Here is a 26113-nt window from a genome sequence, read left to right on the forward strand (position 1 = left end):
CCTTCCAAACTTTACAGAAGCTCTCCTGCGAACCTGGAGAACTAGCACTCCTGAAAGAAAGGATATTGTGGAGACATGCCTTAGCCACAGCCTGGGGGATGTTTCCAGAATGAGATTTTCACTCTGCAGCGGAGTGTGCGCTGATATGAAACTTCCTGGCAGATTAAAACTGTGTTCCCAACCGAGACTCGAACTCGGGACCTTTGCCTTTCGCGGGCAAGTGCTCTACCAACTGAGCTACCGAAGCACAACTCACGGCCGGTACTCACAGCTTCACTTCTGCCAGTACCTCGTCTCCTACCTTCCAAACTTTACAGAAGCTCTCCTGCGAACCTGCAGAACTAGCACTCCTGAAAGAAAGGATATTGCGGAGACATGGCTTACCACAGCCTGGGGGATGTTTCCAGAATGAGATTTTCACTCTGCAGCGGAGTGTGCGCTGATATGAAAATTCCTGGCACATTAAAACTGTGTGCCCGACCGAGACTCGAACTCGGGACCTTTGCCTTTCGCGGGCAAGACCACTTGCAAGAGCACTTGCCCGCGAAAGGCAAAGGTCCCGAGTTCGAGTCTCGCTCGGGCACACAGTTTTAATCTGCCAGGAAGTTTCACAATAATGTCAGTTGAAAGAGTAGCACAGTAGCTAGTATCACAGCCTGTCACTTTTGTGCCCCAAGTTCGAAAACCGATTATTGCTTTCATTTAATTTTTTTTTTTATTCCTCCATTTGTCTACATATATCTGTAGAAGGTTAATACAAGAACATTTTTTATCAAGTTAGGAGATACAAGGACGTTATATTAATTGTAAAATTACAACTGGGTTTCACACTGTCATACATTTATTACATAATACATGTATGTATGGTATTTTCAGGGGTTACAATCTTTTTAAATTGTGATATTCCTATAATTCATTCTTATATCAATTCTTATATGTTTATTGTTCAGGAAGATTTGGTGCATTCCCTTGGATGATACTGACTGTAGAAACATTGGAAACATAGAAATTCCGAACACTGTGAGCACTGCACAAAGGCAAGTTAATGACACTTTTTCGCATGAATCTCACTCGGGAAAGAAACATCATTAACTTTGTTGAAGATTTCATGTGTTGGCAATAATTTCACAGCAAATCACTATGGATCACTTTTCTGAAAACTGGGACTTGTAACTGAATTATGAATCAAGAAATACTACAGGAATTTTACTAAAAACAATTTCAAATAATTTTCTCATTCAATTTTTTTTAATTCATTCACCAAATATATAGTTAGCAGGACAATGCTATTTCAATATACATTGGAAAACATATGTGTGGCAATCTTCCACAGACACGGGTAAATAAATGCAAAACAAAAATAAAAATGATAACTGGGTTTCAAACATGGGAGCAAAAGCATGAAGCCATGATGATAGCCACTATGCCACCATTTTGGTTTGAAGCATTTACTCACTAAAAGGCACATAAAGTACTTCAAAAACTTTGATGTCATTTTCTCAGAAACGGTCGAGTATCTACGTATAACCTGAGATACGTGTATGCTTATTTTGACTGCTCTTCCAATGAGGGAAGTTTCTGGAATATCAGAATACGGCACTTGCTGCGTTCTGCTCTTAAGTAGTTTTCAAAGAAAGCATTAAGTATCATTTCACAGGATGTCTTGTGAAGCCCACCACTTACAAAACTGCAGTTCCCCAATCAATTGTTGGGGGGTTAAAGTCTCCTCCAATGGTGACAGTATCACTGGGGAACATATGTATTAGAGAGATGTGGTTTCCTTTAAAACTTTTGTTTATATCTGGAAGGGAGTCTGTTAGTTGATATATTAATAAAGTTTATAGTCACACTTGCTATTTTGGCTTGGGCAAACAATCTAGCACACAGTTTCAATTCTTAACTGAGTGTATTTGAGTTTCTCGCTTACTCAATGACTACACCACCTCCATTTGCCTGTCCTTTCAATGTACAATAGGATTTACTCCAAAAATCTCACAGCTGCCAGTTCAGGCTTTGGCTAGCTTTTTGTACCTAGTATTACATGAGCTCCATTTCTTACAGGAATCCTTCAATCCTGTGACTTTGCTGCTAATGCTTTAACAGTTGATTACTACAATTTTAATAAACCTTTCTTTGTGGCCATTTTCTTGTACATCAGACAACTATCATTATCTGTAATGGATGGAGAATCACCTCATCTAAAAAAGAACCTTGTGTGCACCCCACATACTGTCAGCTATTTGGCTAGCAGCTTCTGATGTGTAGTGCACCCCTGATCCAATTATGGGGACCCTACAGTTACAACTCTATGGTGCACACCTGCTCTCTCAGTGGTTGCCAGAACAGACTTTTAAACATTAGTGAGGCTGCCAGGCATACACAAAGAGTGCGCAAGGTGGGTCCTTCTTACCCCTTGCCATTGTTTCCATGAGCTGTATCATTACCTGTTATACATCTGATCGCTATTTTAAGAAGATGGTGGCCAGTTTAAAAGTATTTCATGCATCTAACTGTGTGCAAACAGTAATAAGAAGATATCAAAACTAAATGAACATGTATCCGTGTACAATACATAAACTGCTGACAAAGCAAAATGAGGCTAAAATTCTGCCAGAAAAAGGGCTCTTTTCTCATAAATGGTCTACAGTTACCAAGGACAAAGCTAAAAAAATGCTGCAAGAAGAAACCAGTGTTATGAAGTTTAAAATCAGGGATTCAGAAACACAAGTAACTTGCTATGAATAAGAAGTAGTGAAGAATCTGAATTATGTTTCATATGGAAACACACAATTCGTCAGGCCTACAATAACTGCTTCTAAAGAAGATAAAGTTCTTATCATATTTGATAGTCAAGATAAGAACTGTGAGAATATAGTAAAAGACAAATTAGGTAACAAGGTGTGCAAAGTATTGTAAAACCTGGTGCTTCAATTAACGAAGCTGTAAATACTGTGGCCAAATTACGTGATAACTTCTCAGTAAATGATGCATTGATTGTTATTGCTGACTCAAATGACAATGAAAAACCTCTGGGAGAATTACAGAGGAATTTGATGGATTCTCTCGACTGCGTACTGAAACAAACAAAATGAACATTGTAATTCATCCAGTACCTCTTAGACATGACATGCAAGGCTGAATGGAAGAATCAAGACTGTGAATCGTGTCATATTAAATAAAACCAATATTGCTACAAATGTGTGTAGGAAGAGAGACTGTCTGTGAATCCCAAAATCATATGATCAGAAAGAAACGAATATACGGCTCATGGATTCCATCTACACAAATGAGGAAAGATTCACATTTGCAATAGGCTTGCCTCTTTCATACACATGGCAAAAATAGAAAAACCCAGTACAGAAATATAGCATATACAAACAGGTAAAAAGTGACTGTCTTGAAGTGAAAGTACCACACAAGAAAAGACAGACCATTATGGACCAGTATCTAAACAGAAAAAAACAGCAACATACTTACAAAGCTGAACTTCAAAACACAAAATACAGCACCAAGAGAATTAATGGATAAATGGTGGAAAACAAACTGTAATTAAGTGCAAAATGGCAACATCTCAACAGAAGAAAGGCAGAATCCTACAGCTAGTGAAAAAACAAGCCACAAGTAAAACATGAAGAATACCATCACTTGAGTGACTAGTGTAAAAAGTGAGGGAAATGGTCAAGCAAGAAACATATGTATTCTGAGTTGCAGATAGGCGCCACAAAAAAACTGGCACAAATAAAGCTTTCACCCGTAACGCCTTCGTCAAAAATAGATGACACAAGATGACACACACACACACACACACACACACACACACACACACACACACACACACACACAAAACACAACCCTCAAGTCTCAGGCAACTGAGCCACACTGCTAGAGTGGCTATAGTTGTCTGAGACTGTAGTCATTTATGTGTGAGTTGCATCATTTGTTTGTTTGTTTGTTTGTGTGTGTGTGTGTGTGTGTGTGTGTGTGTGTGTGTGTGTGTGTGTGTGTGGGCGCGCGCGCGCGCGCGCGCGTGTGCGTGTGCGCATTCCCACGCACGCATATGTGTCTACTGCCTATTTTTGATGAAGGCCTTACAGGCCAAAAGCTTTATTTGTGACAGTCTTTTTTTGTTGTGCCTATCTGCGACTCAGCATCTCTGCTATATGGTGAGTGGCAACTTTCCTTTTTCATAATAGTGTTACATTCCATCTTGGATTTTCCACTGTTTGAAACATATTTATTCCCTGTACCTAATTTTGAATTGCTCCACCAGGATGTTCAATCACTGTACAATAAACTTAATGAATCAGAAATAATGCTAAATGATCTGAATGATATTTCTGCCCTGTGGTTTACTGAACCCTGGCTTAAAAAAGATGCATCGGAGCTAACATACTTCCCTCAGTTCAAACTTGCAAGTGTGTCTTGTAGGAAAATATCAAGTCATGGAGGCTCCTGTATATATGTTAAAGGAAATATTGAATTGTGCGGTTTAACTAAATACAATAATCTGTCCAGTGGAAAAGATATAGAACTTCCTATAGTTGAATTACCAAGGCAAAATACAATTATTATTTGTGTGTATATGTCATCAGATGGGGACAAAAAGTGTTTTATGATCTCATGTAGGAATTTCTGGGAGAAATTCACTCTCCCAAGAAAAATATAATTATATGTGGTGACTTCAATACTAATTTCTCACAATCCAATAAATTCGAAGATGATGATATAAATTTACTACAGTAATTCAACGTAAGCTAAGCTGTAATTGAACCAATTTGAGAAACAACAACCCCTGCATCTATCATTGACCAGATTTTGATAAATACATGCAAATCTGTCTATAGCACACAAGTGGCACACACAGGTCTTAGTGACCACTGTGCTCAAATTCTTACAATGAATGCTGCAGGAAACTCAAAACTCAATGCAATAAGATGCACTGTCTATATCACACAAGTGGAAAACACAGGTCTTAGTGATCACTATGTTCAAATTCTTACAATGAGTGCCACAGAAAACTCAAAACTCAATGGAATAAGATACAATGTAAGGAATTTCAATACAAAAAAATGTGGAATATTTTTGTTTTCTCCTGAAGGGTGAAAACCAGAATAATGTGTACAACTGCAAGGAACCAATGAAAAATATAAGTTTATGGCCACACATAAGCATTTCTTGAAGTAGCTTTTTTCAAGAAAACAACATTTAACTCCATTCAAAAAACAAGCAAGTGAATTACAAAAGGGACATCATTTCAAAATAAGAGGAGATTGTATGAGTACTCTAAACAAAATACTAGTCCTGATTTTACTACCTATTTCAAAAGATACAAATGAATACTAACACAAGTTATCCATTTCAATATAGAGTTTATTATGGATAACAGTAAGCTAACTGACACCAGACAGGTGGCTAGTGCATTCAACCATTATTTTTCAAACAGAGCGCAGCAGTTGATAACTACACATCATAACAAACAGCCAGATAGTAAGATAATACATTCAGCTCAAAAAATTCATCCAAATACATTATTCATGTATCCGGTGATACCCAAGCAGCAGCCAAAAATCATTAAAGGACTGCCTTGTAGACATAGTACATTCATTCATTTGGGAGCTATTATTTCCAAATAGTCTTAAAACTGCAAAAGTAACGCCTCTGCATAAGAAGGGTGCAAAATGTGAAATTTTTTTATTACAGACCAGTTTCAGTTTTGTCAGGCATCAGCAAAATTATGGAAAAAATGTTCCTTAGGAGATTAATGGGCTTCTTAAAGAAAGGCTGATAAATGACTCACAACAGGTGTTCAGAGCTGGAATGTCAACCCAGTCACAATCTTCGCCTTTTTAAATGAAATATTAAAAGTACTGGTTGATAAGCAACATGTATCTGGAATATTTCTTGATCTTAGTAAAGCCTTTGATGTTATCGATCATGAAATTCTCTTGCATTAATTAAGTAATTACGGCATTAGAAGCCAGTGTGAAAGATGGATCCAATCATACCTCAACAATTATCAACAAATTACAGAAATAAAATACAAAGACAGTGAATCACAAAGAAATTCTAGTTTTTGCAGAATGTGATCAAAAATCAAGTATGGAGTCTCACAAGAAACAGTGCTGGGACCTGTACTACTTCTGCTGTGTGTAAATGACTTGGCTGGTAACATACATGATTGAACCACAGTGCTCTCTACAGATGACACTAATATTCTAATTGAATCACACAGTGAAGAAAATCTGCAGGAAATTGCAGCATCAGTTATGCATAGTTTAGTACAGTGGTTCAAGATCAATAGGGTCATCATAAATTCTGAAAAAAAGAAGAAAAAATGGTGGCAATCAACTTTCATACAGTGCAAAACCTCCATCCTGCAAACCCTGTTTTCACCACTGAAGGCAAAAATGTCTCAAACATCAGTCATACAAAATTTTTAGGCACACATATTCAGGAGGATTTGAAATTGGAAATGCACCATCACTAACCTTAATAAGAAACTGAATACACTAATGGATGCTGCAGGAACTGGCACTCAAAATACAAGCTGCACATCAATGGTGACAATGTACAAAACTTTACACAAGGGAGCATCTCAAAAATAAATAAATAAATGAACCTGTTCAAACATAAATATGGTATACATGCATATGAAACTAGGAAGAAGCCGAACTTACACATAAACACAATAAGCACAAACTTGTGCAGAAGAGGAGTGTATCATGCTGGAGTTATGTTATATAACCATATAACTTCATACTTAAAATGCCTACCAAGATTAAACACGTTCAAGGTAAAGCTGAAATAGTTCTACTCTGTCCTGGAATTTCTGAAACATCATTATAAGTGAACCTCACTTACCAAATAGTGTTAATTATGTATTATAACAATGCAAATAATCCATTTTTGGCAATATAATGTAATTGAATAGATAAAAAAATCTACTCACCATATGGTGGCAGGAGAACACATAAGTAAAAGAAGGCTATGCTTATGCAAGCTTTCAGATCCAGTGGCTCCTTCTTCCAGCAGAAGGGTTGAAGGGGAAGGAAGAAGGGTGAAGGAAAAGGACTGGAGAAGTTTAGGAAAAGGGGCAGATTTTGGGAAAGTCACCCAGAACTGTGGGTCTCGGGAGACTTACCAACGGGATGAGAAGGAAAGACTTATTCTTGAGGATACCATGCATGAGTTAATAAAGAGTGAAAAGCTTAGTACATTGTACATAACAGAGATAGGAAGGGGGATGGCAAACAATAGACAAGTCAGAAAATGAAAGATGTAGAAAACTAAAATGGAGTGAAGAAAGGAGTGGCTACTGTGAATAAATGTTGATATGGAAGAATTAATGTAAATTAAGGCCATGAGGGTGGAAAAATCCAAGGACATGCTGTAGCAGTAGTGCTCATCTCCAGAGTTCTGAGAAAGTAGTGCTGAGGGAAGAATCCAGATGGCACATATAGTTAAACAGGCACTGAAGCCATGACTGTCATGTTGTAGAGCACACTCTGCAACAGGGTATTGTGTGTTGCTGGTATACACCCTCTGCCTACACCCATTCATCCTAACTGATAACTTGGTGATAGACATGCCACTGTAAAAAGATCTGCGTTCCCTAAAAGCTGATGGCTCCATCATTATCCTCCCAGCTGACAAAGGATCTACCACTGTGGTACTTGAACAACAGAAGCATATTAGTGAAGATCTATGCCAGCTGTCGGACACCTCTACATACAGCATAAGCCATCAAGATCACATTCAAACTGACCTGCAGACCCTACTTAAAACCTCAGGCCCCTCACAAAACTAACACCTCAATTAAAAGAATTTCTTACCCCACCCAAACCACACACTCCCCCCACCTTTTACCTTCTTCCAAAGATCCATACACCTGATCATCCTGGCCGTCCTATAGTTGCTGGCTTCAAAGCACCCACTGAACGTACACTGAAGTGCCAAAGAAATTGGTATAGGCAAGTTTATTCAAATGCAGACACATGTAAATAGGCAGAATACAGCGCTGCAGTTGGCAGCACCTAAATACGACAACAAGTGTCGTACAGTTGTTTACTGCTGCTACAGTGGCAGGTTATCAAGATTTAAGTGAGTCTGAACATAGTTTTACAGTTGGTGCAAGAAAGATAGGACACAGTATCTCCAAGGTAGTGATGAAGTGCGGATTTTTCCATATGACCATTTCAGGAGTGTACTATGAATATCAGGAATCCAGTAAAACATCAAATCTCCAACATCGCTGCAGCCGAAAAAAGATCCTGCAAGAACGAGACCAACGATGACTGAAGATAATTGTTCAGCGTGACATAAGGGCAATCGTTCCACAAATTGCTGTAAATTTCAAAGCTGGACCATCAACAAGTGTAAGTGTGCAAACCATTCAACAAAACACCATTGATAGGGACTTCTGGAAGCAAATGCCCACTCGTATAGTCTTGATGACTCCATAATGCAACGCAAAGCTTTACACCTTGCCTGGGATCGTCAACTCTGACATTGGACTGTTGATGACTGGAAACATGTTGCCTAGTCGGACAACTCTCATTTCAAACTGTATCGAGTGGATGGAGTGTACGGTATGGAGAATCCATGGACCCTGCATGTCAGCAGGGCACTGTTCAAGCTGGTGGAGGATTGTAATGGTGTGGACATGTGCAGCTGGAGTGATATGGGACCTCTGATACGTCTAGATATGACTCTGACAGGTGACATGTATGTAGGCATCCTGTCTGTTCACCTGCATCCATTCATGTCCATTGTGCATTCCGATGGACTTGGGCAATTCAAGCAGGACACTGCGATGCCCCAACATCCAGAATTACTATAGAGTGGCTCCAGGAAAACACATCTGAGTTTAAACACTTCTGTTGGCCACCAAACTTCCCAGACATGAACATTATTGCGCATATCTGGGATGCCTTGCAATGTGCTGTTCATAAGAGATCGTCACCCCCTCCTGCTCTTACAGATTCAGCCTCACGGTATCAGTTCCCTCCAGCACTACTTCAGACTTTAATTAAGTCCATGCCACGTCATGTTGAGGCACTTCTGCAAGCTCGCGGGGCTCCTACATGATGTTAGGCAGGTGTACCAGTTTCTTTGGTTCTTCATTGTATATCTGCTTTAGTTGTTCAGCACCTGCAACCCATAATATACAGGCTTCCCTCCTATATTAAAGACACAGACAATTTCCTAGATCATTTGAAATCTGTGTCTGTCCCACTCTGACCACACACCTTGCTTGCCACCACTCATTGCCACCTCCCTCTATACCAACATTTCCCATGTATTTTGTCTGTCTGTAGCTGAACATATCTTCAATCTGCACCAACTTGATTCCAAACCTATGATGCCCTTCCTGCTTACTTCAATCAACTTTATACTCACCGGCAATTACTTTATCTTTGAAGGGCAGACAAACAAACAGATCAAGAGCACAGCCACGGGAACCAGGATGGCTCCTTCCCATGCTAACCTTTTCATGGGCCACTTGCAAGGGGCTTTCATAGGATCCATAAATCTTCAGCCCCTAGTTTGCTTTAGATACACTGATGACATCTTTGCTGTAGGGATTTATGGTGAGGCTGATCTGTTAAAATTCTTGGAATCTCTAAATATATTCTGCCAATTAAATTTTACATGGTATTATTCTGAATCCAATGCCACTTTCATTAAGTTGACCTCATCTTCACCAAGGGTCAGATACACTTCTGTTCATTTTAAAACTATTAAAAAACAACAGTACTTACATTTTGACAGTTGCATTCCTTTCCATGTCAAACTTTTCCTCCCTGCAGCCTTGGCATTCAAGGTGAATGTATTTGTTTGGATGCAGGCTCTTTACAGTAATGCACCACCACACTCAGCTCAGCCTTCACTGGATGTAATTTCCCCACTGGCCTAGTTCAAAAGCTGATTTTCTGGGCCATCGAATCCAATCCTGGTACTGTTGATACTTCTAAAAAAGAACTTCTGGGCACACCACTTGTCACTCAGTATTACCTTGGTCTTTAATGTATTAATCAACTACTTTGACAAGGCCATGATTTCCTAAAGTCGTACTCTGAAATGAGATTGATTCTGTCTGATGTTTCCCACCACACCTGGAATAGCTTTCACTGTCTTCCCAATCTCTGAAATATCCGTGTCAGACCCTATTCCTTCTGCACCCATCTCCCTACCCTATGGCTCCTACCCCTGTGACCATCCATGGCGCAAGACTTGCCCCATTCACCCACCTACACCACTTATACCAGCCCTGTAACTGGTAAAACATACTATCAAAGGGAGAACCACCTGTGAAATGACATGTCATATACCAGCCGTTACGTAAACACTGCTTGATCTTTTACATCACATGACTAACACCAAGGTATCAGTTAGGATGAATGGGCACAGGCAGAGGGTGTATACCCCCAACACACAATATTCCATTGCAGAGCATGCTCTACAACATAACAGTCATGGCCCCAGTGCCTGTTTCATCACATGTACCATCGGGATTCTCCCCCCAGACACCAGTTCCTCAGAACTCTGCAACTGGGAACTAGCGCTACAACATGTCCTTGGTTCTCACCACCCACTTGGCCTTAATTTAGGTTAATTTCTTCCATATTAGCATTTCTTCAGGAACTACTCCTTTCTTCACTCCGTTTCGGTTTTCCATATCTTTCATTTTCTGACCTGTCTGTTTTTTGCTATCCCCCTCCCACATCTGTTATGCACAATGCACTTAGCTTTCCACCCCTGTTACTTGTGCATGACATTTTAGCAGTTATCTCTATCTTGTATATTACCCTGTCTTCCACCTTTAAGCTGTCAGGTTTTCAAATCTCGCACGGGGCAGTCCCCAACACTCAATCTTTCCTTCTCATTGCGTCTGGTAAGTCTCCCTTGACCTGCAGTTCTGGGTGACTTTTCTGAACTCTACCCCTTTTCCTAAACTCTCCAGACTTTTTCATTCAACCCTCTTCCTTGCCTTTCAACCCTTCTGCTGCAAAAAGGAGCCATTGGCTCTGATAGCTTGTACAAGTATAACCTTCTTTTATGTGTGTGTTCTCTTGCCGCTGCTTGGTGAGTAGTAGATTTTTTCTGTCTAACCAGTTACATTATAACTATGTTTTACACTATAAATTACTTTGTGTTTATCATCTAGTCTCTCTTACTAACCTCTGCTATAAATTTGAAAGCAATGTAATATGTCGATTTGTCAATTAATATTATTATGCACTTCGATCGTGTTGACCATGCAGTCACAATGACAGCTGTAATTGTAAATTAATTATGTTTACCATTGTGCTACAGTATAAGAACAAACAATGGACTAAAAATGATTCTTGGGCTAAATAAAAAAATAAAATGCCAATGATTATTTGACCCCTAGCCTTTTGCTTTCACTTCCCCCTGGCTCCCCCCTGATGTGGGACACAGCTGGCTTCCGCTCAGATGAAGTGCTTATCACTGGCTCAGTTGCAGTATGAGTTGGAGACATCATCTCAAACCTGTCAATAAGGCACTTACTCACCACTCAGAACTTATATGTCAAATAGTTACAGGTCCTTCACTTCCTACAGAGGATGCAATATCCATAAGAGAGTATCATATTGGAGGTATTTTTGGTGTCTCTGATATGTGACTCCCTGTAGTTCACCCAGTACACCCATACACAACATCTTCCAGTAATTTGACAGCAAACAGAGCAATTTGTAGCTGCTTGCAAACAGCAGCCAAGTCATTCAGTGCTTGCAAACAGCACTCTCAATGGGGCTGCATTCTGATTGGTAAAATGTATTTTTCAACAGTAAACACCTGGTGACTAACTTGAAATTAATATTACTGACTCTTTTCTGTTTCAGGATCTGTTACAGTACAAGAATTACAAGTTCTATTTTAAACTGAAACTACAATGGCCAAAGGTGGTTTGTTTTGTAATGAGAGAAAAATTGGGATAAAATGTATTGAACCCTTTGAAGCTATTTGGAAGTTTGTGACTGGAGCTTTTGGTTTGGTAAGTTTAAGCTTACTAACAGACTCACAGAATAAACCCATAAATGATGGAATTTGAGATAAGAATGTGTATGCACAACTGTTGAAGGGGGCACTGGAACATGATATGATGCTTATACCATGTGCAAAACACAATATTACAACACAGCAGTCGGCTTTGTATGAGTTACATTTCATCATGATTGTAGGGTACTGAATACATCTTTAGAACAAACTTGTCAATGAGTGGAAAAAGGTGGAAATATTGCACTTGTAAATACATAAACACAATCTATCAAGACGCTCAAAAGTTTTTGTATAAATCAGTGAAAGGTAACAGCGAAAAGACACAAAAATATTACAATAAAAAAACACAATCTACCATGACACTCAAAAGTTTTTGTATAAATAAATTAAAGGTAACAGTGAAAAGACACAAAAATATTAGAATCTAGAATGCCAAAGTAAATTTATCTGACACATGTGGTCCCACTTGTACACAAAGAAAGAAGAGGTTCTTTTATAAAGAGGCAGACTTCAAGTTTTATGTTTCTATTTACAGTTTAGGTATAAAATTTCTGCATATTAGATGTCTGGATTACACACCATGTTCCAAACTTGATGATGCCAGCCAGAAGGAACAAATACTGCTTCACCGGCTTGCTGTAATATTTCATATGGAGGATTTAATTTTTTATATTCTGGAAACAAATCTTCATTTTTAAGTTCATCACTTGTACAGTCATATGGTAAGTTCCCAAACTTATTTCTTAAAAAACTTTCCTGTCCTGGAGGAAACAGCAACCATCTCTTCTGACCGCAAATATTTACAGACCAACTAAATGATGTGAATACATCAGCATGAAATGGAGTCCTACAAAAGAAAAATATTGTCCATTAATACGTATATCAAATACTGATTATTTTAAGAGCAGATACAAACAGTATTGTTTCAAGTTCCTGTACCACTAAAACAATTTAATATACTGTGCTGTCAGCTATTAGTTTTGACTCTCCTCAGTGCATGTGGACAACCTCACAGACTTGGAATAACTGATGATGAATTTAACAAGGTACAAATTTATTTAAGTCACAAATACGGTTACTGTTTTGTTTTTTTCCTATTTTCTTTACTATCTACTGTATATCCAATATCGTACTATTACTTGTATCACACATCTGTATCTTTCTCGCTGATGATGTTGTGTATTTTGTGATAAACATATTCATAAACCTTTGAAATGTGAACATTCATTACTTTTTTGCAGTTTTCTATTTAATGTGAAAATAATTAAATCATCAAACATTAATCAAATGTGCCTTTATAGCACTGTTAATTTTAAAACTGCCTCAGTTTTATAGAGTATAATGCTTCAGTAAATAACTGTAACACACTTCACTTCGTAAGAAAATTATACACAAGATGACTGTCTTTAGGTACTGAATTACATTGTCATTTCTCACTAGTAACTGTCTTTTGAAATTAATATATCCTGATTTCCATTAATAAGTCAACTACTGAAATTCATCTCCAACCAACATATCAGCAGCTTTTAACAATAAATTCATTGTTGTCCATCTCTAACATCAGCGTACTTTATTCCTTAGCCCTGTCTACCTTCTCCCTACCTGCTGCAGACTGGCTTCTGATTTGGCATTGTGGGATGAGTGCAAACCAACTTTCACTCAAAAATGGCTCTGAGCACTATGGGACTTAACAGCTATGGTCATCAGTCCCCTAGAACTTAGAACTACTTAAACCTAACTAACCTAAGGACATCACACAACACCCAGTCATCACGAGGCAGAGAAAATCCCTGAACTCGCCGGGAATCGAACCCAGGAACCAACTTTCACTCACACTTTACTGAAAGGGGCAGCTTTAGGGTACTGAATCACATTTTCATCTTGAGATTAAAGGGGATCACCTCATATTCTACAGCATTCTGCAGGTGTATTCAGTGGTTGTTGTGATGGAAGTAGCTAATGGAATGTTGAAAATAGCCTATTTCCCCCTTCCTCCTCACAGTGTGCCAGGTATTAACCCAACTTTTTGATTGCATTTTTCTACATGAAATTTTGATGAGCAAACCAATCATCTTCTTCAGGTGCCGTGGACTATGGTATTAAGCACACTCACCGCCTGGATATCAACCAGACTGCGAAGTACTGTTGGTGCCGCATTGCTATTTACAGCAGAGTTAGAATCCTGGCTCTGCTATGCCCTTTAATGCTAATTTGTGATTTTGGAGACTGCACTGTTATTCCATGAACACATATTCTCTCAGATTTTGTCAACTCAGATGGAGCAGACAGGCTATGAGATCTTAATAAATTGAGTGTCTGAACCCAAATCTTGATTATGTTCGAATCTCCATTCCAGTTGTAGGTTTTTTGACGTTTTTATTTTGACAGACTCTATGGCACAACACCAACAATACTTCACAGTCTAGTTTGAGTCAACCAAGATATCATACTAGAAAAATTCAAATTATAAAAGACACTCCCAGTGATCTTGTGTGAGCACATTCCAGTGACTTTTACAATTAATTTATAGAGACTACAATTAACTTAAAACAAATGGTGCAAATTGCATGAGACACTGATGAAATCAGACTTCAAGTCCTAAAAAAAGTTTTGATTAACACTGAAAAACAACAAAACTGCATTCTTAAGGTTCAACAGTATAATTCTCACTACCATGTCTGGAAATAAGGACCAATATATACACAATCCTACCCACCCCTCCAAAAATGGAATTCACAGCCCACACAGTCTACCACACCTTGACAAAAACATCATATACCAGTAGAAAATTAAGGTGCAAGATCTGTCCAATGCACCGACCCAGCGCATCCTACTCCATTTCCATTACAGGCATATCCTATCCCATCAGAGGCAGTGCCAACTATAGAAGGAAGGAGTTTAAGGGTGTTCAACAGTGAGGTTATCACTGAGGACCAATTGTGGAAGCAACTGTATCATATACCAGCTCCACACGAGTCACTGATGTCTGCTTTGAACGCTCTTTGCAGCATCACAGAAAAATATACAGTTCTATTTTTTAAAAGTTGGTGTATAATCTGACAGCTACAAACATTAAAAATTGCTTGTGTATGCCAGAAAATTTGCCACATTGTCCCCTTGAGCTCAGTAACACCTACACCTCAACATACCCAATCATTCTCAATATATTTAGCATGTCTGGTTTTAACTGTCTCATCTTGTATAAGCCAGATGGCCCAACTACAGAAGTGGTTAACCTGTTGAGATGATCTACGTGGAGCAGAGACTGAAGACTAAAAACCAACAGAATGTCAGTACTTCATCATTCTAGAAACTGAAACTTCACTTGACATTTCAATTGCAATTTACAGTTAGAAAGTGATAATGGGATCTGCAGTGTGAATAACTGCACAGAAATGTTCACAACAATTATTTTCTGATTAACACTCTGCAGTGGTGAACAGTAAGGTTTCAGCTGTCTTGTATGAGAAAACTTGTGTGGAAAAGTCTCACTATAGAGCACTTGGATAGTTCTAGTAAATATTGTTTCCAAATCAGTTTAAAAAGGAAGATTTTATTCATATCCATCCCTAAGTCCAAACTGCTTTTATCAACCTCGTCCTTTATCTAGACAATGCTTTTGCCAACCACCATTCCCAACTACTGTCTGTTCAGAATCCTCGACCATCCAGCACCTGGATCTTCTTGCTCCCTCAGTGTAATTCTTCTTGAAGCCAGCCATAAACTTGAACAAAACACTTCACACCAACTGTGGATGCACCCTGTTACTAAAATACTTCAAAAGTGGTGTCCCTTTCATATCCACTATCCACAACAACTCCCACTCCTATCCAACTAGTGTATTTTGATCGCCATATTTAACCTCCCAATCCTAGCATATACAATATTTACCTGATTGTAAGATGAGGTTTTTTCCCCAGATTTGTCATTCAAAAAAATGAGTAGGTGTAAGTTAACTGTTTAGGCAGAGAAAGTTCAGAATTTTAATTAGTCAGAATACATTAAAAATAAATTTTTCTCAATGAATTTCTTAAAAAAAAGTGTCGTCGTCTTATATTCATGGTCGTCTTATAATTGGGTAACATACTATCAGGCCAAAGGCCAATCACAGCTCCAGAACCTTACAATCCCTGCCCCAATTCAGTCCTAAACCTCTCATCCAGACTGCTCTCCAATAAAAGGAAGCCCATTATTTCACAAGGCATAACATTTAATTTCCCAGCCAAATTCAATCCCACTGCCTTGGACAAGGATCTCATCCCATTTATTTGTACCCTCAATTGGAAATGCCATTTCACTGGCCAGTTCCAACCCACTGCCAGAACATCAAACCCTGCCATGAAGAATTCCAATCCAAATCCCAAAGAGACCTCCCTCCTCTTCTCCAAAAGTACCCTGTCCATGCAGTCCAGAAATTCCTCACTTCAAACATTGCCTGCCAATTCTTCCTGAAAAAAACTGTATCAAAGCCTAAAAAACCTTACTTAACCTAAGTCCTAATTCATCCATAATTTGATGACAGGCTTCTCTGTCAGTATCGTCCCTTTGAATAAACGCTGCTCCACTGAGGTACTTGGGCAAAGGAGAATGTGGCAGAGGGACATCATTATCTTTTGGACACCTCAATGTACAAAAACTGTTCCTGATAACCCAATTCCTTCCTTCCAGACTGAGCTATAGACAATCCTAAAAACCTTATTCCTCTCACAACTACTTCAGTAGAGCTCTTGAACCCGTCTGACCTTCACACTCTGACCTTCAACTTACTTCTAAAAATATACAAAAACAACTATCCCAGCTGCCCAATTGTAGTAGGATTTCACTGTTGAATGCATCTGGTGCTGGTAGATCAACACTTCCACATCATCGTTCAGAGCTCTCTCTCTCTCTCTTTCTCTGTCACACACACACACACACACACACACACACACACACACACACACACACACACACAAAAACTACTTCACATTGTTGGATGGCCAAACCTACAAACAAATCAAGAGGGGGGGGGGGGGGCAATTAAAGGAACCAGGTTGACTCCGTACTACGCCAACTGTTTCAAAGGCTGCATGGATTAAGCATTCCTAGTGCTCAGAAGCAGTCTCCTCCCCACTGCCCCCGTCTTTTGGTCTGGAATCACAGATGAGGAAAAACTTTCCTGCAGCAATGCCCATGCCCCATCGCATCATGACTCAGGGACCTGAGTGCTTGCTATACTGCTTAGGACCATTTTGAAACCTACTACACATCACCAATTTTCCCTGAGCTTCAGATAAAGGAAATTATTCTTAAGCATATTCTCACAACAACCCACTGTAGTGTTTCAAGAATATCTGCGTAAATTCTAGAACCACTCAGCCTTCCACTGTCTCGAACACACAATGTTTTAGCCGTGAGCAGGAGAAAGGAACCCTATCTACTGCATGTCACCTGTCTGTGTGTACAGGTGTGAAATCAGTCATGAGCAAAATGTCGATGCGGCGGTTGAACAGCACCGACAGGTACCTGTAGAGGCGATCCATGGAAGTCATTGTGAAAGCACATGGAAGAACCGAGGAACTTCTGTGTTATTCTGTGCTGTTTGTAATTGTGACTACTGTTATCGACAAAAGAACAATTGAGATTTTGAATTGTGAAAAAACTCTTACCTCATGCTGGAAGCAAGACATATTTTACAATACATTTATAGTAGAGAGATGGCTGTTAAGCCAACTCTTTTCTAATTGGACTCGAATTTGTTTCTAACGTGATTTGATATGAGATACTTACGGGAAGTTAAATGTTTATAAGCAAAGTGTGAATTTCATTCTTATGAAGCTCAAATTTACCAATAGGTATTATGGTGAAACTTTGCTCGCCAAGAGCTGAAGTTTTTAGGTCATATTGTAGGGGTGCAGGGAATTAGACTGGACTTTGAATGCATCAAAGCTGTTAAAGAATGTTCACACCCTAGAAATGTAAGACAGTTGAAGGGATTTATAGGAATGGCAGGATATTATTGGCCATACATATGAGGCCAAGAACTGAATGACCCAAAAATTTTACGTTTATTAAGGAAGGGAGTACCATGGATTTGGGATCAAGAGGCAAATGATGTGTTTGAAAACTTCAAAAGAGCACTTGTCGAATCACCCCTATTACATCATCCAGTTATGGGCGAACCATTTAAAATTTCAACAGATGCATCTGATTACGGTATTGCTGCAGAAATTTTCCAAGGAGAGTGGGATGTAAATAATGTATCTTTATGGAAAGATACAGGTGTTCATTCTTTCCACGCGCTATACAAGATTGGAATAATAGAGAATTGTGAAGGTGGTTTGATGAACCCTCTGCCAGGCACTTAAATGTTTTTTGCAGAGTATCCATGTAGATGTAAATAGATGTAGATGTAGATGTAGAACCCCAAACCATAGCTTTTGCTAGCTGTAGTTTAAATAAGCATGAATTAAATTACATGGCTACTGAAAAAGAACTGTAGGCAATTGTGTGGAGTATCCAAAAATTTCAAACACTGGTATGGGGGTCAGAAATCCATGTTTATACAGATCATGAAGCTCTATCCTTTAGAATGATTAGTCGATTGTTACATAGTAGATTAATGCGATGGATGCTTTTCCTACAGGAATACATCAGAATACAATATGTAAAAGGTTCCGAGGATATTGTAATGGATGTTTTGTCTAGGTTACCCATAGGAATGGAAGAATGAAAATGTACGGAAGGACCCGGCATTATTTTTGCAATTAATTTTACGTCAGTAGAATATCCAAACATCAGGGTACAGGAGGTGGCTCAAAGAATAACAGAAAATATCCATTGTAATCCCTATTTTACAGAAATGTTTTCTATGTGTATCCGAAATTCCTTACCTCCTAATCAAGTAGGAAAATTGAAAGTTATAGGTCACAATTTGTTTTGGAGAGACAGCGCAATATCACAACATTGGCGCTTATGCATTCCGAAGGTATTGGAAGATGTGCTTGTGTGGTATGTTCATACAGGATATGGACACTTTGGAATCAAAAAGTGTATAACCCATATGAATAAGTTTTATTATTTTAAGAAGCTAGTGCATAAAGTAGGATCTTTGATTAGAACTTGTGAAATCTGTCAGAAAATGAAAGAGAATATGCTCATGTGAAATACAAAATTTATCTGATTATTCCTAAGTCTTACACGATCTCACAGCAGCAGATTTTTTTGGACCAGTTCCAAAAGCAAAGGGAGGAGTGTCATACATTTTGGTCATCATAGAGTGTCGGTCAAAATATGTTAAGCTATATCCCATCAAAAAAGCAAATACGCAGACAGTTATACACTGCTTACAACAATACCATCTAGAAGTAGGTAAACCAAAACGGATTCTTATGGATAATGGTCCGCAATTCGTGAGCAATGAATTTAAAGAATTTCTAGTGTGGGAAGGTATTTGTCAAGTGTTAATATCCAACTATATCACATACTCAAATCCGTGTGAATGAGCAATGAAGGAAATTGGAAAACTATGCCGTACCTACTGCCATAAAAAACATACTTTATGGGCAACGAAAATTAAAGACTTTGAACTTATTCTAAATGAATTACCACATTTATTGACTGGGTTGACACCTTTAGAAGTAATAGGCAAACCTGTTGTAGGAGAACCTCTCATTAGATATTTTAGTTGGCCTGAACAACCGAGTGTGAATTACAAAATAAACCAGGAAATAGTTTATAGAATTTAGTTGAAAAGACACAACAAAGAGTAAGTAAACATAATGGAAAAGCTGTTGAAGCTCAGTACAAGGTCAATGACCTATTTCTGGTCAAACAACGTCTTCAAAGCTCTGCCCTGAAGAAAGAGACACACAAATTTTTCCAAAAATATGAAGGACCATACCGAGCACATCCCAAGGCATTATTTTTAGTGGATCCTATAACTAGATCAGAAAAGGGAAAGTACAATGTAAAGGACGTATAGTTGTACAGCCCCCAGGGACGTTAACATTCTGAGTTAACAGGTGGAGTGACGACTGTCAGATCCCGAGTTTTTTTTGGTGTTTCTTCCAAAATAGTTTCCTGCACCGAATTCCTTGCAAATCTTAAACTATTCTGTCATCTATTCCTAAAATCTTAAACTATCTTATAATCTTATATATTAGAAAACCAGATATGACAGTCAAATAAAAAACAATCCTAGAGAATCACAGATAAAAAGTGATATTTAGATAAAGTAAACTGAATGGAATATTATGTTTGGAGAAAATATAATATTGTGTGACTAGTTGAACAACTAATATATCATAGTATATAGATTTTCAATTTTGTATAGAATATTTTACACCTTTTGTGAGATGTGATATAAATGGGAGGGTTTGTATTAAGTTTGAAAGGGGTGGGTATTGTAGATAAAAGCATGATTTACAAGAACACGTAAATCATGACTGACTAAAAAAACACACATCACACCTTTCAAACAACCCTCACAAACAAGTGTGCCTGATTCTTCATCATTTGCCATTTCCATAGGGTTGCTAAGATTTCCTTCGGGGACCTCAACGATGAAGGTGGGAATGTCCGTTCTATAGGAGACAATTTAACACCAAACCTCCTCTGGCGTCTCCCTCAAGTACCTGCGAGGTAGGGATCCTGGGGAAGGGGGTGGGAAGGGTTTTCTGTCTTTCGGGCTATCTTCTTTCTCTTCGTCAATCTTTATATATATACTATGATGATCCTACATCAAGTATACATAAAAAGGAGGCATGAGTAATGAAAGAGAATGCAAGCAAGATTGGAGTTTATCGTGATGCTTATTTAAGAAAAGTTAGTGTAACAAATACTCTGATAAATTGATGAATAGTAGGATACTGATACTTGAATTATAGGTAGACATAGTATATACTAAAGGTATAGGAGTTGAGAAGTAGAGGAGGACTCCAGGGATTAAATGATGTATTGTAAAAGTGAATGTGAGGTGTAAGATAGATTTGCAGCTTTGCTAGTACAAAAGGTGAGAACAGAAAGTAAATTACTCATGTGTCATTAACACCTGAAATTTACGATTGAAAAGAAATTCATATTGTTGAAATGTGAATTATTATTATGTGTGATATTAATGTACATAATGTTTGTATAAAATATCGCATGTTCGATCTGTGGTAGGGGGGGAGGGGGGGATATGTAGTGCTTCGAGAATTTCAGTATAAATTCTAAAACCACTCGGCCTTCCACCATCTCAAACACATGATATTTTAGATGTGAGTGGGAGAAAGAAACCCTATCTACTGCATGTCACCTGTCTCTGTGTGCAGGTTCGAAGTTTATTGTGAGAAGACGGTAGACACGGTGGTCGAATGGCACTGACAAGTACTTGTCGGTCGTGCCATTGAAGTTGTAATGAAAGCACACAGAAGAACCGAGGAACTCTTGTGTTATTCTGTGCTGTTTTAAAACTGTGATTATTGTTAGTGACAAAAACAGTTGAGTTGAAAAAAGATTTGTAGTAACTTTTAACTTGAACTTGCTAGAGGCAAGAGAGGTGTATAATTTCTGTATAATAGAGTCATGGTCAGCCAGCCAACGCTGTTGTAAATGTAACTGTGCTTCTAACGTTTGGACGCACGAGGAGACTTACTTAACAGTATTTATTCATGTGGAGAGTGAGATTCGTAAAAGTTTGATGTTTAAATATAAGTCATTAAGTGAAGCAAAAGAAACTGTGTACGTTGACTTATTTTTATAAGTAGCAAGAGTCTTGAGAAATGCCTGTTCCCAGCAATATGCTGAAGAGAAGAAGAAAAGGGAGTTTGTAGCAGCAGGCTAACCAGCTAGGAAAATCTGATGACCATCTCAAGTAAGTCGTATCGTTAAAGAAGTTTGAAGTTTGCACACATACTTCACCACTTCAAGTCATCCAAAACATTAGATCACCCTCCTGGATTTAAAATTAATTAACAGTCCCTTTATTTATTTATATTTTTTCATTGGCAGTATTTCCTTATCTACCAACTTTTTACTCTAGTTCTTTTTTCCATTTTTTATATTTCTTTTTCTTCCTCTTTTTCCTTCACTTACTTTCATTCTTTTCACTTTTTATTTTCATCTTTAACTCTGTCTTTGGTTTATCCTCAACTCTTTTTCAGATTTCTTCCCTATTCTTAATTGCACTACTCATTCAACTTCTCATTTCTCTTCCTCTCAACCCATCTCTATTTCTCACTCTGTCTTCCTATCACACATGGACTGAACCCAGAACAGAGCTTATCAATGTACTATCCTTAGTCTTGAACTCTAACACATAGCCCTCCATCATTGTCTCCCTATCATTCTTACAACAGGTGGATACATCTCATCCAGGGTTCTGAGTGATCTGCCCCTTCTTCCCAACTTTCCAGAACATATCCTTTACTGGTCTTTCAAGAAGGAACTAACAGATCTGAATGCTATAGTTTTTTCTTATTCTAAATACGTAATTTAGCATCACACTAAGGAGACCAAATATTCTATTAAGAATGAATAAAATACTCTCCAAGGGGGGACAAATGAAAAGAAAAAAACATGGCACAGACCCCGAAGGAATTATCACTGGTCATCAGGATTCAATACGAAGCAGGACTCATCACTGAGGACATTCTACTCCAGTCAATGAGATTCCAGGATGAAGATGCATCTGGAGACAACACGTACAGCAGTGGGAAGCCAACATGACTGTCACCAGCCAAATGGCTTGACAACCAGGAGTGATCGTTTATGGTGCCATTCCATTTCACAGCAAAACCCCTTTGGTTGTCATCTGTGGCACCCTCATAGCACAACGGTATGTCACCTAAATTCTAAACCTCATTTTGTTGTCATTCATGGCAAACCATCCTGGGCTTACATTTAACAAGATAATGCCAACAAGAACACAGCGAGAATTTCTAGTCAGCTGCTGTGGCACTTCAGTCTGGAACCACACTGCTACTACAGTCACAGGTTCGAATCCTGCCTCGGGCATGGATATGTGTGATGTCCTTAGGTTAGTTAGGTTTAAGTAGTGCTAAGTCTAGGGGACTGATGACCTCAGATGTTAAGTCCCATAGTGCTTAGGGACATTTGAGAATTTCTACTGTTTTTCTTCACACCTACCAAACCCTAAATTGGTCACCAAGGTTGCCATATCTATTCCCAATTGAGAACATTTGGAACATCATGAGCAGCACCCTTCAACCAGTTTGGGATTTTGATGATCTAACACACTAACTTGACAGGATTTGGCATGCTATACCTCAGGAGTTCATCCAACAATGTTATCAATCAGTGCCAGGCTGAATACCTGCGTTCATAAGGGTCAGAGGTGGATCAATGCATTATTGGCTTGAATTTTCTGATTTTTTTTGCTGTACATGTACATTAAATCCACTGATTACCATCCCATTTGGATAATTCCTTCGTGGAGAGTTGTTTTTCTGTCTTAGAATGCACATGTTTTGAGTCATGCCTTGAAGTTTCCATAATATAGAATTCATATGTCTCACACATATGAAAACATATGCAAATGTTTACAAAAAGTGACTCAGCTAAAGAATGAGAGGGGATGGTGGGCACAGCCCTTCATTATGTATTAATGAGGATTAAAATCACTAATTTCAATCACGATATTCATGCCATTGCAGTGTTAGTACCCATAAGGTAATAATATACATGGTCCTCTTTGAAGGGAACAAACCAAATCATGCACTGAAGATAAAGTGTGACTCAAAATCTGGTACACTGTTGACTAAATGTACAGAATGGTCCATTGGCATGGAACTACCATTCTAAAACCAAAACAGGTGGATGAACGAAACTTAAAAGTCAAGCAGTATGAGATGGTAGAGTGGGAAAACTGCTGAGGCTGTTATCAACATGGTGGCCATTTCTCAAGCTGCTTTCGTGGATGTAACTCCCACAAAGTGAACTGTTTGAAATTATTTAACAAATTACCACCTACACACTCAATACTTCTTTCAATAACGTTACAAGTAAACTGAACAAATGATTAATAGACAATCCATACAACAGTCGTACAGAATTCTTGGATACTTGTAGAATCGAAACTGATTGCAATACTGTACAATTGATTAATGTAGCGTAAATAATTTGTACTTGTAATGTAAACACTAGCTAATATAGTAACTTCTTATGTATCTTGACATCATTTATGCCTATTTCGCTGCATGTGGTCAATGGCAAATAAAAAATCTGAATCTTGTAATTTCAAATGGGAAGGGTTCATATAACATACCAAACAGACAGAGATTTACACAAGGAAAACACTGGTATCTTTCATATGAACATACTTTATTCATTCTCGAGTTATGTCACTTTTGTACAGATGTTAATGACAACACATAGAGGCTATGGGATGTGCTTGATGTGTTGTCACCATGTTGTAAGGTCACTGTTATCCAGTTCATCGATTCCTCACAGAGTTTAACCAAAACACGTACTGGAATTTGAGCACAAGCGTAAAAATCTGCTCCATGAAGTGTGCAATGGTTTTGATCTTCACCACATACAAAATTGTCTCCACATGTCCCCAAAGATAAAAATCAAATGATCTTAAATTTGGAGAATGTGGTGGCCACTCCATGGGACCTCTATGACGTATCCATTTTTGGAGCAACAGAATATCCAGCTATCCCCACATGGCTAGCCTGTGATGAGGTGGGGCACTATCATGTTGAAAGAAATTTGGAAATGTCCTGTCTTCAGACAGAAGCAATGGCAGCACATCTGTTCCAATACTTGCAGATAAAGGACTGCTATCAGTGTATCCTGAATAAAGAAGGACCCAACAATATGGGAACCCCATATGCCATACCAAACCACCACTTTCAATATACTAGCTATCTTTAATGGATCCATCCAGAAAATGTTGACATATTACCAGTATCTAAATTTCTGTTTATTTACCTCTCCCTTCTCTACATCTACATCCATACTCCGCAAGCCACCTGACGGTGTGTGGCGGAGGGTACCCTGAGTACCTCTATCGGTTCTCCCTTCTATTCCAGTCTCGTATTGTTCATGGAAAGAAGGATTGTCGGTATGCTTCTGTGCGGGCTCTAATCTCTCTGATTTTATCCTCATGATCTCTTCGCGAGATATACGTAGGAGGGAGCAATATACTGCTTGACTCTTTGGTGAAGGTATGTTCTCGAAACTTTAACAAAAGCCCGTACTGAGCTACTGAGCGTCTCTCCTGCAGAGTCTTCCACTGGAGTTTATCTATCATCTCCGTAACACTTTCGCGATTACTAAGTGATCCTGTAACGAAGCGCGCTGCTCTCCGTAGGATCTTCTCTATCTCTTCTATCAACCCTATCTGGTATGGATCCCACACTGCTGAGCAGTATTCAAGCAGTGGGCGAACAAGCGTACTGTAAGCTACTTCCTCTGTTTTCGGATTACATTTCCTTAGGATTCTTCCAATGAATCTCAGTCTGGCATCTGCTTTACCGACGATCAACTTTATATGATCATTCCATTTTAAACCACTCCTAATGCGTACTCCCAGATAATTTATGGAATTAACTGCTTCCAGTTGCTGACTTGCTATTTTGTAGCTAAATGATAAGGGATCTATCTTTCTATGTATTCGTAGCACATTACACTTGTCTACATTGAGATTCAATTGCCATTCCCTGCACCATGCGCCAATTCGCTGCAGATCCTGCTGCATTTCAGTACAATTTTCCATTGTTACAACCTCTCGATACACCACAGCATCATCTGCAAAAAGCCTCAGTGAACTTCCGATGTCATCCACCAGGTCATTTATGTACATTGTGAATAGCAACGGTCCTATGACACTCCCCTGCGGCACACTTGAAACCACTCTTACTTCGGAAGACTTCTCTCCATTGAGAATGACATGCTGTTTTCTGTTGTCTAGGAACTCCTCAATCCAACCGCACAATTGGTCTGATAATCCATATGCTCTTACTTTGTTCATTAAACGACTGTGGGGAACTGTATCGAACGCCTTGTGGAAGTCAAGAAACACGGCATCTACCTGTGAACCCGTGTCTATGGCCCTCTGAATCTCGTGGACGAATAGCGCGAGCTGGGTTTCACACGACCG

The 26113-nt window shown here is 38.7% G+C and overlaps 1 protein-coding gene and 1 non-coding gene across 2 annotated transcripts in view; both read right to left on the reverse strand.

Annotated features, from left to right (window-relative positions):
* LOC124773477 (2-oxoglutarate and iron-dependent oxygenase JMJD4) overlaps positions 1-26113 on the reverse strand; it is a 136663-nt gene that overhangs the window by 22634 nt on the left and 87916 nt on the right. The window contains exon 4 of the mRNA XM_047249405.1: positions 12604-12871. Within this exon, the coding sequence (XP_047105361.1) occupies positions 12604-12871 (268 nt within the window). The remainder of the gene's footprint in view (positions 1-12603; positions 12872-26113) is intronic.
* Positions 173-247, reverse strand: Trnas-cga. The gene has a single exon. It is a non-coding gene; the product is annotated as a tRNA-Ser (tRNA).

This window comes from Schistocerca piceifrons, chromosome 2 (assembly GCF_021461385.2).
Source record: "Schistocerca piceifrons isolate TAMUIC-IGC-003096 chromosome 2, iqSchPice1.1, whole genome shotgun sequence".
NCBI lineage: Eukaryota > Metazoa > Arthropoda > Insecta > Orthoptera > Acrididae > Schistocerca > Schistocerca piceifrons.